Consider the following 15871-nt stretch of genomic DNA (forward strand, 5'->3'; position numbering starts at 1 on the left):
TCAGCCTTCGTATATGCTAACAGACAGTTCACAGCATAAAAATCTAACAGGTTTAAAGTCACATCATTTGTTTTCTTCCTAAACCTAATTAGAAGGAAGGTTGCAATATAAACATCATTATTGTCTTCTGACTAACAGGTGGTCCATTTGGGGGTTGGTGTGCAGCAAACTTGGAATGATTTTTTGCACTGGTGCTACTAAAAGATTCAAGAGGTGAAAAAATTGAAATGGCTTTCAATGATTGAAATGAAGGAAAAAGAGAACCAGACTTTTGTCATATGGAAACTAGGTATAAGACAGAAATCAAGAAGCAAACTTTAAATGTCAATTAAAAAATATCTAAGATACTCAGATCTTCTGAAATAACTAATGCACTTCTTTTCTTGATGCTGTTCTACAAACAGGGACAAACATTCATGGGAGAGGAGAACCAAACCTCTGTGACAGAGTTTGTCTTCCTGGGCCTCTCACAGGACCCACACACCCAAGTTTTGCTCTTCCTCCTCTTTCTCCTCATCTACCTGCTGACAGTGCTGGGAAATCTGCTGATGGTGGTGCTCATTCACATAGACTCCAGACTCCACACTCCCATGTACTTCTTCCTTAGAAACCTGTCCTTTGCTGATCTCTGTTTCTCTACTACCACTGTGCCCCAGGTGCTCGTCCACTTCCTGGTGAGGAGGAAAACCATTTCCTTTGCTGGGTGCTCAATGCAGATCATTGTTCTGCTTCTGACTGGGTGTACAGAGTGCGCTCTTCTGGCGGTGATGTCCTACGATCGCTACGTGGCCGTGTGCAAGCCCCTGCACTATTCCACCATCATGGCGCACTGGACATGCGTCAGGCTGGCTGTGGGGTCCTGGGCCAGTGGAGCATTTGTGTCCCTGGTAGACAGCACATTCACATTGCGACTTCCCTATAGAGGAAACCATATCATTAACCACTTTTTCTGTGAACCTCCTGCTCTCCTGAAGCTGGCCTCAGCAGACTCTCACAGCACGGAAATGGCCATCTTTGCAATGGGCGTGGTGATCCTCTTAGCTCCTGTCTCCCTCATCCTGGTCTCCTATGGGAACATTATCTGCACTGTGGTCCAGATGCATTCTGGAGAGGGGAGGCTCAAGGTCTTCTCTACCTGTGGTTCCCATCTCATGGTTGTTGGTCTCTTCTATGGTTCAGCAATATTTGCCTACATGAGACCAAATGCCAAGCTAATGAATGAGAGGGATAAAATTATTTCTGTGTTCTATACAGTGGTGACGCCAATGCTGAACCCCATAATTTATAGCCTGAGAAACAAGGACGTCAAAGGGGCTCTCCGGAAAGTAACTGGAAAATAATCTTTTTGGAGGTGGAGATCTTGGATCATGATGACCATTTTAGGGATGTGGATAGAAGGGGTTTTCTTGAAGTTTTCCCAGTTCCATCCCATTTTTTCATTTTCCCCCCTTCTGTTTTCCTATATGTCTTCTCAGATTAAGTTGATATATTTCCTACTCAAAGTAAGCTACCTTGGTAGACAGAAAAGAAATTAAATTTTAAAAAAATGAAAGAAAGGGGAGGAATAAAAAATAACATAGGGGAGGTAATTCCAGATAAAGGAAGAAAAGAAGAAAGGTAGGAAAAGAAGGAAGAGAGAAGTAAATAGTCTCTTTTCTCTTAGCCCACAAAAAGGAAATAAAGAAATTAAAATCAGTAGACACATGATTATGCGTCAAAACACAAGCAAAGAACCAATAAATAAAAGCAACAGTGCAGTCTTTAAAAAAAAAAGTGGCAAGAAAAGAGTCATTTCTGGTAAGAGTCTCAAATGTCTCAGATTTTTATGGATTAACAAAAAATTGTTGAATTTGTCAATGAAGTCATTGAACTTGGCAAAAACTACTGCAACTGAATAATGGAATCATATAGTCATTATAGACTGTCACAAATGCTACAGAATACAATCCTGAGAAGGGGGGTTCTTTTGTTTTTGGTACTGGGGATTGAACTCAGGGGTGCTTAACCACTGTGCCATACCCCAGCACCCACCCCTGCTTTTTTTTCTCAAAATTTTAAGTCAGGTTCTCCAGGTTGCTTAGGGCCTCATTAAGTTGCTGACACTGTCTTTGAACTTGTGATCTTCTGCCTCAGTCTTCCAAGCTGCTGGAATTACAGGCATGTGCCACTCTTCCCTGTCTTCTTTCTAATTTTAAACTTGTCAAATCAAATTTTAAAATGCCACTAGAAATTTAATGGTTATTACATTGACTTTAGAGATTATTCATGAAATTAACATATTTAAGCAATAGTATTAATTCTTTTTCATCTAGGAATGGGTATATTCTACTATTTCTTAGGTGAATATAGGAAGAGATTTTGAATATAAGAAGAGATTTATACACACACACACGCACGCACACAATCATATATTTTAAAAATGCCTAATGTAGATATTATGCTGAAGTTATTCCCAGATTTTATGTAGAAGCAACAATGACACCTGTAAAGATTAATTTGATTTGTCAGCTTGATTGGACTAAGAGATGCTGAAGAGTAAAAGCTTCTGGGTATGTCAATGAGGGTGTGTCTAGGAATGATTGGAATGTGAGATAGTGAACTGAAGTGGAGATCCTCCCTAAGCATGGGAAGCACCATCCAGTAGGCTGGAGGCTTGGATGGAATAAAAGAGGAACAAAGAAGTAGCAGCAGATACAAGCTCCATTCTTCTAGATAGCATCATTGATCCCTCTTGTACTGAAGGTTCAACCTCTTGGACTATGTAGCCACTGGTTCCTCCAGCTCTCCAGCTTGAAGACGGCCAGGTGGACTATCCAGCTGTGTGTAAGCCAATCTAATAAATCTCCTTTTTATAATCACATTTCCTGTTGATTCTATCTTCTAGAGAACCCTGACAATACAATACCCAAACCGTAATCCATGCTCTTAAGGTGCTTTTTTGGAGGGTGGAATCAGAGATTAATGGAGTAAAGCAAGGCATAAAAAAGTGAGTTTTGAATAATGATAAATATTATGATGAAAATAAAACAAGATGACCTTTGGTTTGGGTGCACGTTGCTTAGAAGAAGTAAAAATTGTGGAATAGGCAAAGATTATGGAATAGGCATTTTAATTGTATTTCAAGTACCATTGGAGGGGAGTAATATTTGAGTTACATTAAGAGAAAAACAGTAGCCTATAATGCTATACTGAAAATTTATTTTTTAATTTATTCTGGCTTGTACCAGAATGGTATCTATGGAGAGTGACAGAAGTGGCCAGAACTGGGAAAAATATTTTAGAAGTACAGCTAACAGGATTACCGATGTAACAGAAAACAAGCCAAAGAAGTTCAGATAATTGTTGCATTAATGCACTGGGTAATGGAGTAACTGGTAATCTTATTTGTTTAGATAAGAGTGCTGGAAAAAAAATGAAAATAATATTTTGAATATTTTCATGTTCAGGTAGAGATTTCCCTTAGACGTATGTGACTGCATCTGGGACACACTGCTACTTCTTTTGGGAAAAATGCTTCCTGAACTCTCCATTTTCCTAATCCTTTCAGCTGACTATTCCTAGTTACCTTTTAGATTTTGATTAGGTAATTTTTTCCTCCTAGAAACCTTGTCTGAACCTCCCTAGACTTGGTTATTCTATGCTTTTTGTGTTCTATGGCACCTTTTCCATGACTTTTTTCCCTTGGGATTTACTATTTAATTTTCTTTTCACTTCTGTATTTCACTAAAAAGCTAGCTGCTTATTTCCTTTTCCAATTTATCCATTCTCCCATACTACATAAGCTGATTAATGATACTACTATTCACTTTGTCATCTAGAACTCTACTTCTCAAATCATTATTGATAAAAGTTAGAGTTTGCTACTTTTAAAATTTAGTGTGAATCAATACATTGCCCTGCTGGACATGACTAGTGAGTAGCTCACGTCACACCACAAGCTAGGCAACCTCAAAATGGGCCCATTTTCTCATCACCAAACCCACTGATTATGTACCTCAATAGCACAGCAATGTCAAATTGCCATAAATATTTATAAATATTCATTCTAAATTTGTGAACTGTCTTGTCTGAACTGGTACCAAACTGATCCACACCAGTTTTCCCACTATACTTTGGCACTAATCCAAGCATAACAGGTTCCATTCTCCTTCGAATTGTCATTATATTGTTAAATTTTAAATCAAATGAGTATTTTGTTTACTATTCTCATTTCTGCCTTTCTGCTCTTTCCTGTGATCTGGCATAAATCCAGTCAGTAATCACCTCTTGGATGTTCTATCAGAGACATTTTCCAGTTAGTTGTTTTTCTCTTTGTGGCAGACAGTGTGCTGCTGAAATACGGCAGTGAGAAGCCTCCATTTCATATTATCTTAAAGTTACTCAAGGGATGATTGACTATTATTTCTGCCCAGTAAGGTATCAGTAAAGAGGATGTGAATCATTTCCACAGAGAGATGAATGAGAGCAACTGTCAAGGTCTCTGCATTCTCCAGTCCCTTTGATGGCCACTGTGGAAGCTGCATGTTGAAAGCAGAGAATCAGGTGACATGATGAAAGTTCTTTTTTTCAAAATATTTTTATAGCGCATTGTAGGTATACATAACAGTGAGGCTCATTTTGACATACCCATACACGCATGGAACATAATTTGCTGCATTTCAGCCCCCTGTTCTTGCTCTTTTCCTCTCCTCCTCCCTCCCCTGTTCTCCTTCCTCTGTTCTTCTGGTTTTCCTACAGAATGAATGAGTTTTTTGATCTCCCAGTCATTGTGTGGAAAATGCTGCCCTGAAAAGTCACCTCAGAATTCAACTTTGTTGATTAATAAAAATTTTAGGCAATTTGTTATGCAGTATAATTTAGTTAATTTTAATAGAATCACATTCTCCTTGTAGCCATCAAAATGATTTTTAAAACCATGTCTCATCTCACCATTTCCGTATTTAATTTTTTTAATGCTTTGTTACTGTTTAAATGATGAAGTTAAAAAAAAAAACCTTTATACATTGCACGTTCTGGGTGTAGCCTATCCTTATGGTTTTGTTTTGTGTCATTCTTTTAAGAAACGTCTGCTCTAGCTGTACTGAAGGATGTGGCACTCATTCACTCTCCATGTGTGCCTCCACCTATCAGAGACATCCTTCTCTCCCCCAGTCCTGTCTAACCAGGGTGTTTAGACGACTCCTTATTGGTGTCATCATTGTCCTCTCACAACTGACAGTTCAGAGTGCCTGATTCTGTGTTTGCTCTGCCACAGCTGCAGAACATTGTTCACACTTCCTTGTGGCTGGAATTTCTCGGTTCCCACTATGCTGTCAGATACCTACTTTAGATTCTTTCAGTTTGAGTTTTTAAATATCCAGAACAAACAGAATTGTAACTTATCATAGTGCTTAAATAGGAATAATTACAATTCTAAGAATAAAACAACAAGCCTGTCCAGGTACCATCATTTGCCACATAATGGCATAATGGCATAGTCAGGCTCAGTTTCATTATCTACATAAAATGAACAGATGATACGACAACAGAGAAAGATCATACTGAAGATTAAATGAGATAATGCCTACAAAGGGCTTAATTCTAGGTCTCTCAATGATCTTTAAAAAAAGGATGTTGAAAGAAGAAGGAAAGAAATGATAAAGGAGGTGCAGGCAGGGTCTAGATTTCCAAGAATTTATTGAAAGTTATTGTTTTCTGGTTACTAACTAATGTAGTTTTGATGCAGAACATTTAGATACTATAGAAAAATAAATAGATGAAAAGAAAAACCCACTCTATCATCATCAGTCAGAAAAACACCACATGTACACCTTAGGGAGACAAATATTAAAATGAGTACTGGGGGAGGACCCCTGGGAGGCTCCATCACTCAGTTATATCCCCAGCCCTTTTTAAGTTTTTAGTTTGATACAGGGCTCACTGAGTTTCCCAAGCTGGTCTCAAATGAACTTGTGATCCTCCTGCCTCAGCCTCCTGAGTAGGTGGAATTACAGGAATGCATCAATGTGCCCACTTGGCAAACGTTTTTGATGTCATAAAATATTTCACTTTTTCTCTGTGTTTGCCTATCTTGCTGCATCCTGCACAGTGAGGGAGCAGTTAACCCAATGGGAGCAGTGAGCCACCTGAGAAAATAAAGGTCTGAAGTAAAAATAAGAAATAAAGAGAAAAGACACAAAGAATAGTTTAATAGCAGGGGCCTGCTGTGGGGATTAGACCTGATGTGTCTGACCCCTAACAAAGAGAAAAACCCACCAACATTTATTATATAGACAAACATATTAAAGGGATTTAATGTAAGAAAAGGTTCTTCAAGATAAACAAGAAGGAAGTGAGACCCTCTCTCTAAATAAAATACAAAATAGGGTTAGGGATGTGGCTCAGTGGTCCAGTGCTCCTGAGTTCAATCCCCAGACCAAAAATAAAGAAACAAAAAAGACCAACAAGAAGGGAGAGGCTGTGAGAAATTGGTCTGATTGGAGTTCACAGCAATTCCTCTTTCTGGCAGCTGGTGCCTCAAGTCTATGAGAGCCATCCATGTCTTGTCCAACCCCAGAGAGTAGCTTTGAACCTAGGGCTATTTGAACCAACAAATTCCATGGAATCACAGAATTCTCTTTGAGCAGGGCATTGCTAAGGCAATGGAGCTGTCTCAAATCGGTGAGATAAACACACAGAGTTCTCCAAAGGGCATCACCTCTGCCTAGAGATGGCTCAGGCAAGTCCACAATTCATTTGTGGCCCCCGACATGCATAGTATTTCATTATTTGGGCATTGCATGTTCATGTCTGGATACACTAGTACTCTCTTATCCTCAGGGAATATGTTCTGAGAACCCTAGTAGACATCTGAATCTACAGATAGTACCAAATCCTATATATGACTTTTACTGCAAATTTAATGCATTTTCCATCTTAACTAAGCACTTGGCCTGCACTGTAGCCATAAGTTTTAAGTGTGACAGCAAAACTAGCACAAATTTTTTATGGTCACAATTTCAGGCAGATGCATTATTAATTAGATCTTTGCAACCTTAGCATTTTTTTTTCCTTACTTTATTGAGAAAGCTCACCTTTTCAGAAACGTTTTCCATTTTCTTTTTGGCATATACAAATTTACAATATCACTATTCTTATATTCAGGGGCATTATTAAGTAAAATAAAGGATCACAAGGACTGTGATAACTCCACAGTCTATATGATATTCTAAATGACTTATGGGTAGGTAGCTTATATAGTGTGGATATAGTGGACAAAGGGATGACTGAGTGAGACAGCAGGACAACATGAAATAGCGTTCCGAATGTTTTACAATTTTAAACCTATGAATTGCTTATTTCTGGAATTTTCCACCTAATATTTTCAGATTGTAGTTGACCACAAGTAACTGACAACACAGAAAACAAAACACACAGGTAAGGAGGGACTAGTATGTTTGTCTTTTTAAAAATAACTTTATTATAGTTAATAATTAATAAATATTCTTATTACTGATTCACTTTGTCTAAATTATTTTGACTGTATTTTTGTTATTTATTATTATAAAATAACATTATATCTATATTCAAGTATTTTTTATTTTAACAAATTTAAATTTAATTGAAAAGCATCTGATTTAATTTTCCTCTTAAAAATTTCCAGGGATTGAAATTTATTATAAATTGACAATTCACACTTATACTTTTTTCTTGGAGTATTTTTCATTTATTTCCATATTAGTATATTATACTGCCTATGCTAATGATATTAGTCATTGATATGCTTTGTATGTTATGGTCGTATTCTTGTATACTTGTAATTTTCAATTTTTATTTTGTAAATGTGTATAGATTTAAAATATTTTCTGCAAATTAACATTTCAATGATTTTTCTTTATACTTTGTCCCTTGATTGTCAGGTACAGTAAAGTCTACTTCACAAGATCAAAGTAAAATCTCCTCATTGTTAAATGTTAATGTTACTTACATATGTGCATCTATACGAAATGCACAAACACACATCCTGAATTCTTCTCAAATGTTTTCTCTGTGATAAATTATGTGGACATGATAACATCATTTGTTTGTCAACTACTATGTCAACTGTCCAGTTTAGAGTAAGGTGCACTTTTCAGACTTATTGAAAGTGGTAACTTGATTATATGCTTAATTTTTAGGCAGCCTCTACTGATTCTGATTTCTATTCAGACCCATGATTTGTCTTTCTGTTTTTCCACTACCCTATCTTTACTTTCCTTGCTACTACTTAGTCTATATTTTATTAAAATTCATGTTTTATTTAAAATGATTTGTATTTTATGTTTTACTTAGAAAATGTAGGTTAAATTATACAATAAGTCAAAAGACAAACATAAGCATAAAAACAACAAAGAGGGAGCCTCTTCTCAGCCATTTGTCCTACTCCCTCTAGGACTCCATTTCCCAAGGGCCATCACTATTAATAGACTTCTTTTCTGTGAGTTGACTATCCACGTATACAAACTATTCTGCTGTGGCCTGATAAGTTTCCCTAAGAGTCTTCATGTATGGTTATTTTTATACATAAGGTTTTTTACTATTTGGGAAGATTAGGTTCTAATTTCAGACTAATATGACAATGTTAATTTCTTCTGGGGAGTTTCAACAATAGAGGAGTTTTTAACTAATTTTAAGTAGTTTTACTACTTATTTTTGCTGTTATGGGAATTGAACCCAGGGCCTTGGGCATGCTAGGTATGTGCTTTAACACTGAAGTATCTCCTTAGCCTTAGCCTTTTTTTTTTTTTTTGGTAGTTGGTAGTTCTCAGCTTCCAGTCTCCCAGAGCAGGGTGGGAGACAGATTGTGTATTCTTGCAGTGTGTGTGATGCAGAATTCTAAATTGGAGGCTCCAGTAGTTAGGGTTTATTCTTGGCTGAACTTTGGAACTCTGTGGGTGGATATTTGAGATCTGATCCATACCTTCTGTTGCTGAGGTGATGCCAGGCTCTGCAGGACATCTGGATCTCTAGGGCCTTTGGTCAAATCCAACTTTAAGGCATAGGGACTGAACCTCCACAGGTTTCACCTTTACTGCTCTGAGTATAAGTTACCTGGTGTCTGACATAGAGCACAGTTGCTCCTGTGCCCTTCTGCGACCCCAGTCACAAAGAGCTTTCTCCCTTGGTATCTAGAACCTGTATGGTACAGGTACAATTTTCTTTGTGCCTATTTCAGTCACTGGTTCAGGCACACTCTGGGACTCACAATATGTGACTACCGGCCACTTCCTTTATGAGTTCACTATCTCCTAGCTCTGCTAGGTGCTGCACAGAACTTACAGATGGTTCCCATTCTGTGTAGTGACCAGTTTCTGACCCTGAAGCATTTTTCTGCACTTGCTGGATGCTTTCCATGCCCGCAATCCTGGTTCCCACCAAACTGTCTGCCCCTGGAGCAAGCTATTTTGGGTTGGCTTTTTCTAATCTGCTTTCCCCACCAACTCCATGTCCATTAAATTCGTATGTTGTCTCTAACCCACTAGTTTCTCCAAGCCGTTTTTCTTTATTTTCATTTATTTATTCCACAGGGGGCAGTATTCTCACTTTCTGTCTCTCTCTATCCTCTTAGCTGCTATAGTTACAGCAGCTGCTGGCCAACCTGGCACATCTCTACAATATTATTTCTTATTATTACACCCAAAGTTTCTGACTTTCTAAGTCTGTATGGTTTCTTTTACAGTCCAGGATTAAGTTTCAGTGAATTCCCTTAGTGACCTACCTCACTGAGGAGCAGTCTCCCTGCTTGTAGGTCTGGTGCCAAAGAACTGCTGGGAAATACCTCCTTCTTCTAATTTGCCTCTTCCCCTTCCTCCTTCAGCCCTTTAAAAAAATTTTTTTTTTTTTTTTTGGCAAAGTCTCACCAAGTTGTCTAAGTTGGCCTTGAATTTATGATCCTCCTGACTCAGCCTCTGAGTAACTGGGTTTACATTATGTACCACTGTACCAGCCTATTTTTTGATACATATTTAGGAAAACTTTTATAATCCAAAGATTGTATAGATGGATGGATGGATGGATGGCAGACAAATATATAGGCTATGTAATTTTATCTGAAACTTAAATGCCTTAAATATCAAATTATTACTTCATTCCACAGTAATGTATGTTTATACATAATTTTCTAAAGTGAATAAGTGATTCTCTCATACCTTTGTTAAGTAACACACTGATGTAAGGTGGTCTTTTATCATGAATATTCATCTATACTAAGCTCTTCTGTGGTTCTAAAATATACTTATTGGTTGGATGCTTTATGTCTACTTAGTATACACTATATTATAGAAGAGAAATTAATAATTCATATCTTGCACAATGTTTCCTGAACTCCCTCATTTTAAAAATTTTACTTAGTTTTACATTTAATTAACACATAATAATCATACATATCTATGGGATTCACTATTATATTTTTTTACACAAAAGGGTAATAAGTTTATCATGTCAAACATTTATCATTTCTTTGTTTGGGGAACATTCCAAATCCTCTCTTCTATCTCTTTTGAAATATACAATAAGTCACCATTAATGATAGGCACACTGCTCTGCTACAGAACACTAGAACTCTATCTTCATAACTGTACTTTTGTACCTGTTAACCAACTGTTCTCTATGGCTGTCCCAGATTCTGGGACCACTATTGTGCTCTTTACTTCCATGAGATCAAATATGGAGCTTCCACAAGCGAATGTGAACGTGTTTGTCTTTCAGCTCCTGACTGTTTTTTTCCTAACAGGAGATTGTCCGGTTACATTCATCTTGTGGCAAATGATAATATTTCATTATCTTTGATGGCTTAAAATATTCCAATAAATATATATATCACATTTTCTTTAACCATTTATCAGTTGACAAATACCTAGTTTTTTTCCCCATATCTTGGTTATTATGAATAGTGCGGCAATAAACATGACATTTTCTCTTCATGTATATCATTTTATATCATAAAGCTACTTTCCTTGATTAAATTTAGATTAAACTTGTTAATTTCCTTACCACAGTCCTCTGTGAACTTAGTGGGAATTTTTGTGAATTTATAGAGTAATTCAGGGAAATTAACATGTTCATAAAACTTCAGGTAATAAGACTCACAATTTTCTTCAAGTACATTTTGAATACTTCTAAAGTTTTCACCTTGTTCAGCATTGTTCTTGTTGCAAATGATATTTTCCTCCCAAACCATACTTGATTATTTTGGTACATAATAATGCAGTAATGTTTGATTATTCATCCTATGTCCCACAATATTTCTTTAGCTATTAAAGGATTGAAGGAGGTTTTTAAATTTATCTTTATATATGCCATCAAATTATCTAAAAACACTGATTTTCATGAGTCCTTGTATTCCTTTAATTGTCCTTTGAGCAAGACCCAAAAAAAATGTTGAAAAGTTTTTTTTTAAACATGCTGTTTGCTCTTTCCAAGTACTTATATATTGCTACCATTAACTTTTGATAATTAGCTCTAACACCTTTAAAATGGAAAATCTTGTGGGCTTATATTCAAGGAATGGATGTGAAGTATAGCTTGACCTTCTCTACAACCAGATTTTGAGAAAGAAAGACTGGTCTAGTGGTGATGAATTCCCTCTGCTTTTGCTTGTCTGAAAATGACATTATTTCTTCTTCTTTTCTGAAGGATAGTTATGATAAGTATAGTATTCTTGGCCTAAAATTGTTAGTTTTTGTTTTTTCTTCAGTCCTCTGACTATACCACTCTATTCTCTTCTGTCCTTCAAATTCTCTGCAGAGAAATCTGCTCTGATCTAATGTGGATTCCATTATATGTATGATTTGATGTTTTCTCACTGCTTTAAGAATTCTATGTTTGACACTTGACAACTTGCTTATAATGAATTTTGGAGAGGATCTCTTTGTGTTGAGTCCACCTGGGGTTCTGTGAACTTTCTGGATCTGGATGTTCAAAACATTTCTAAAACATGGAAGTTTCCACCTATTTTCTCATTAAATATGCTTTCTATGATTTTTCCATCTCTTCTCCCTGTACTATTCCCATTTGCAAATATTTGTTTGCTTAATGGTATTCCATAGGTTTAATCTTGGATTATGATGAGCAATAAAGGAATGTGGAGAGTAGGAGTTTTCTTGAAAAGCTTTTCCACCTTCATCCATTTTTTCACTTTTTTTCCTCCTATTTTCCTGTATCTCTTTTCAGATAAGTTCAACAAATTGTCTATTCTAAATACGTAAGTATTATTCATCAAGTAAAAATAAAATTAAAAAACCAAAGCAAGGCATTTTATTTATTTGTTTATTTTTGGTTACCAGGGATTGAACACAGGGGCACTCAACCACTGAGTTACATCCCTAGTCCTTTTTTGTGTGTGCTTTATTTAGAGACAGGGGCTCACTGAGTTGCTTAGCACCTTGCTATTGCTGAGACTGACTTTGAACTCTTCCTGCCTCAGTCTCCCTAGTCACTGGGATTATAGTTTCTATGCTACCACCCTCGCCAAGCAAGGTATCTTAACAAACATGGGAAATAAATTACAAAGAAAGGAAAAGAAAGTGCAAAAGAGAGGAAGATAGAGAAGGGGGAAAGATTCTGGAAGCAAACACAACTCTCTGAATCCATACAATCTAAAAAGGACTTAATGTAGGTATATAACTATATATCAAAAAGAAAACAACCATACAAAATAATTACACCAATATGAAAATATGTGTTGGCAAATGGATTCATTTATTTTAATCCTACATGTAATTACTATATATCTTTTGAATGTGTTCTATATGTCCCAGGGACCATTTTGAGGTTAAGGATATAGACACAAAATATAAAGTCTTCATGGTATTATATTTCTAACCTGGCTTTTAATTCTAAATTTAACAATTTCTGACACTGAAAAGGGAGAATATTTAAGGAATAATAAATAGTAAATTTTCTAAAGCTACATGTATAGTTAGGGAAATAGTGAAATAAAAGGTTTGAAAAGATAAAAAGACCTAGATTGAAAAGTACCTTGAATTCAGTATTCTTCAATACTGAAGAATCTGACTAACATGTAATTTAGAAAACAAACAAACAAACAAAAGCTTTGCTGAAGATTGGGGGAATACGGTGACAGTAGCAGAAAATGAGAATGGGGTGAGAAAAGGAGGTCCGGGAGACTGTCTCATGCCTTGGTAGGACATTTGGACTTTATAATGTAGACCAGAGTTTGCATAACATGACAGCAATGGTTCCCAGGTTACTTGTTAAAAGTAATATTTCTCAGGACTTGGGATGCAGCTCAGTGGTACAGTACTGGCCTAGCATGTCCATGGCCAAGTGAGTTCAATCTCCAGCATGACAAGACAAGATGAAACAAAACAAAACAAACAAACAAAAAAAAACAAAGCATAACATAATATTACTCAATCTGGAATAAGAAGAAGCAGTTGATATCAAGAATTTCCATTTATATAATCCCCTGGTGACTTTTAACACAATTAGGAAATAGGATAAGTTTTAACATAAACAAGGTATGCAATTATCAGCTTAAATCCCAGTACTCCGTAGGTTGTAAACTGTTTTCTTGATGTCTGTGTGACTACTGCAATAAAGTGCCCAGATATCGCCATTGCTCAAGCAATACCCTCCTAAAGTACTGAATAAAGCAGGAATTCAGAAGGAGTTAGTGGCTAGAAAAATACTTAGATGCTAGTTTCAAATAAATAAAAGCAAGTGGATTTGATACATTTAAGGATGTGTGCCCAAAGTATAAACCAAGAAACCAAGTGTTCAGGTGGTTAGTTAAAATAGAGACATTGGTTCCCACAGAAGACCATAAGAGTGGTGAAGATGGAGGAGATAAACATCACATCTTGTGGCAAGAACTCAAAGTAATTCTTAATCTCCTAGATGAGACTTGAGGTTGCTAAAAGTAGTGTATACGAATCCAGGACAGAACCACAGAGTTATCAACAACTCAAGAGAGACCAAGTACCGTCAGTGAAGTCTGACACAGGAGGAGACAGAGACTCAGAAGGAGGACCCAGGTGTGCAGGAAAAATTTCTGTTTCTCAGAGTTTTGTATATAGAATTGTCAGTTAGGTCATTATTGATCTTGGCAAATACATTTCAATTGAATAACAGAATCACATAGTTACAGATATTAAGGAAAGGAGCAGAAAGAATTCCGGAGAAGGTATTTTAATTTGAGAATTGAAATATGAAAGAGTTAACCAGGCAAAAGGTATAATGGGGGTGAGAGGCAGGGAATAATGGTGTGGAGGAATACCTAGATTTTATTTTCTAAAAACAAATGTGTTTCCAAAAAACCTTGATTTGCAAAAGCAGAGCAGTTGGATCTGGCCTCATAACATAGTTGGTGATTGGCTACCCACCAGCCACCACACTCAAACCAAAAAATCCTTAATCTCAATGGCTTAACAGGTAAAAGTTATTTTTCACATACATAAATCCGAGGTGAATGATAGACTAGCAGGTTTGTGGACCCAAACTGAAAGATTGGTTCTTAAAGATTCAAGAGTTCCCTGCTTATTAATATTCAGAAGCTGAAATTAAAATGGTTATTCACTGGTAGGTTCTGTGGCTTTGAAGGAGCACAAATCTCACAGGGCACATTCTATGGATTGACACACTATCATACGGTTCTATGTAAATGCAAGGGGGTTCTGGGAAACCTAAGAGTGGGATTCTGATGTGGACAGGCTGATACAGAAATTTTATTACAATCATTTGATTACACAAATGGTATGCCTTTACTCCATGTACAAACAGAGAAACAATATGTATCCCATTTGTTTACAATAAAAATAAATTTTAAAAATATCTGGAATTCATTTTAGGAGAGTTTATACTTGTTAGTATGATAGTTTTTCCCCAAATACTTTGTAGTATTTCTTCTACTAACTGCTACCATGGTTAGTCATTCCTTCCCATTAATTTAAAATTCTATCATAATCTATAGTTGATTTTTCATATATGCTAGTGTGTTTGTCAATTACTGCACTTATTTCATTACATTTTGCTTCTTTAGGTACATTTTCATTTCATAATTTTATTGATTATTTTTATTTTTTCTACTTCTCAGCATTTCCACATCCACATTTGAAAGTGCCATGTCAATACTGATGGTTGCTACATTGAATTTATAGTTTCTTTAGCAAAAAATATTTTAATTTTTTAAAGCAAGAGTGTTAATTCTTTTTCTACTAGGAACTTGGCATATTCCTCTATTACTTCAGTGAATGTATATGCACATACACATATTTTTTTCATATTGCTATTGTAGAGATTGTACCACATTATGTTCCTGAAGTTTATGGGAAAAAGGTTATGATACACATATAGCATAGTTCATGCTTCTGGATCTTATTTTGGATAGTGTAGTCAAAGAGTAATGAATCCAAATCAGGAACATAAAGGGAAGTATTGAAGAATGATAAATATGATAATGAAAATAAAACAAAATGCATCATAAAATTTTTGGTTTGGGTGCATCTTACTTAGATTGGTATCTTCTTTGACAAGTTAACATTTAAAGTGAGATTAAATTGTGAGAAGTTGTAAGAGAGACATATTTGAGGACCACAGGTTATGAGAATAGTTAACTGGTCCTAAAGCAGGAACAATTACAGACTGTGTCATTGGCAGGAAAGAAGTCAATGCAGTGAGGTTCTAGTGAGGACAAGAGGACAGAGTATCTGACATAAACTAAAAGTAAGTGGAAACAAGATCATGTGCACCTGTGCTAAATGTAACATGATCTAATTAATGGTATTGGTACCCAAACAGGTTTGAAGACCAATGGAATAGAAGACACAGAAATAAACCCACATAATACAGTTGTCTCATATTAGACAAAGGTGCTAAAAACATACATTGGATA

At 36.1% G+C, this 15871-nt stretch overlaps 1 protein-coding gene across 1 annotated transcript; it reads left to right on the forward strand.

Moving 5' to 3' along the window:
* Positions 1-416: 416 nt before the first annotated feature.
* LOC124960049 (olfactory receptor 2D3-like) lies at positions 417-1340 on the forward strand. Its single transcript, XM_047518574.1, has one exon. It carries the CDS (start codon positions 417-419, stop codon positions 1338-1340), a length of 924 nt encoding a protein of 307 aa, XP_047374530.1.
* The last annotated feature ends 14531 nt before the right edge of the window (positions 1341-15871 follow it).

The sequence above is a fragment of the Sciurus carolinensis genome, chromosome 11, assembly GCF_902686445.1.
Source record: "Sciurus carolinensis chromosome 11, mSciCar1.2, whole genome shotgun sequence".
Classification (NCBI taxonomy): domain Eukaryota; kingdom Metazoa; phylum Chordata; class Mammalia; order Rodentia; family Sciuridae; genus Sciurus; species Sciurus carolinensis.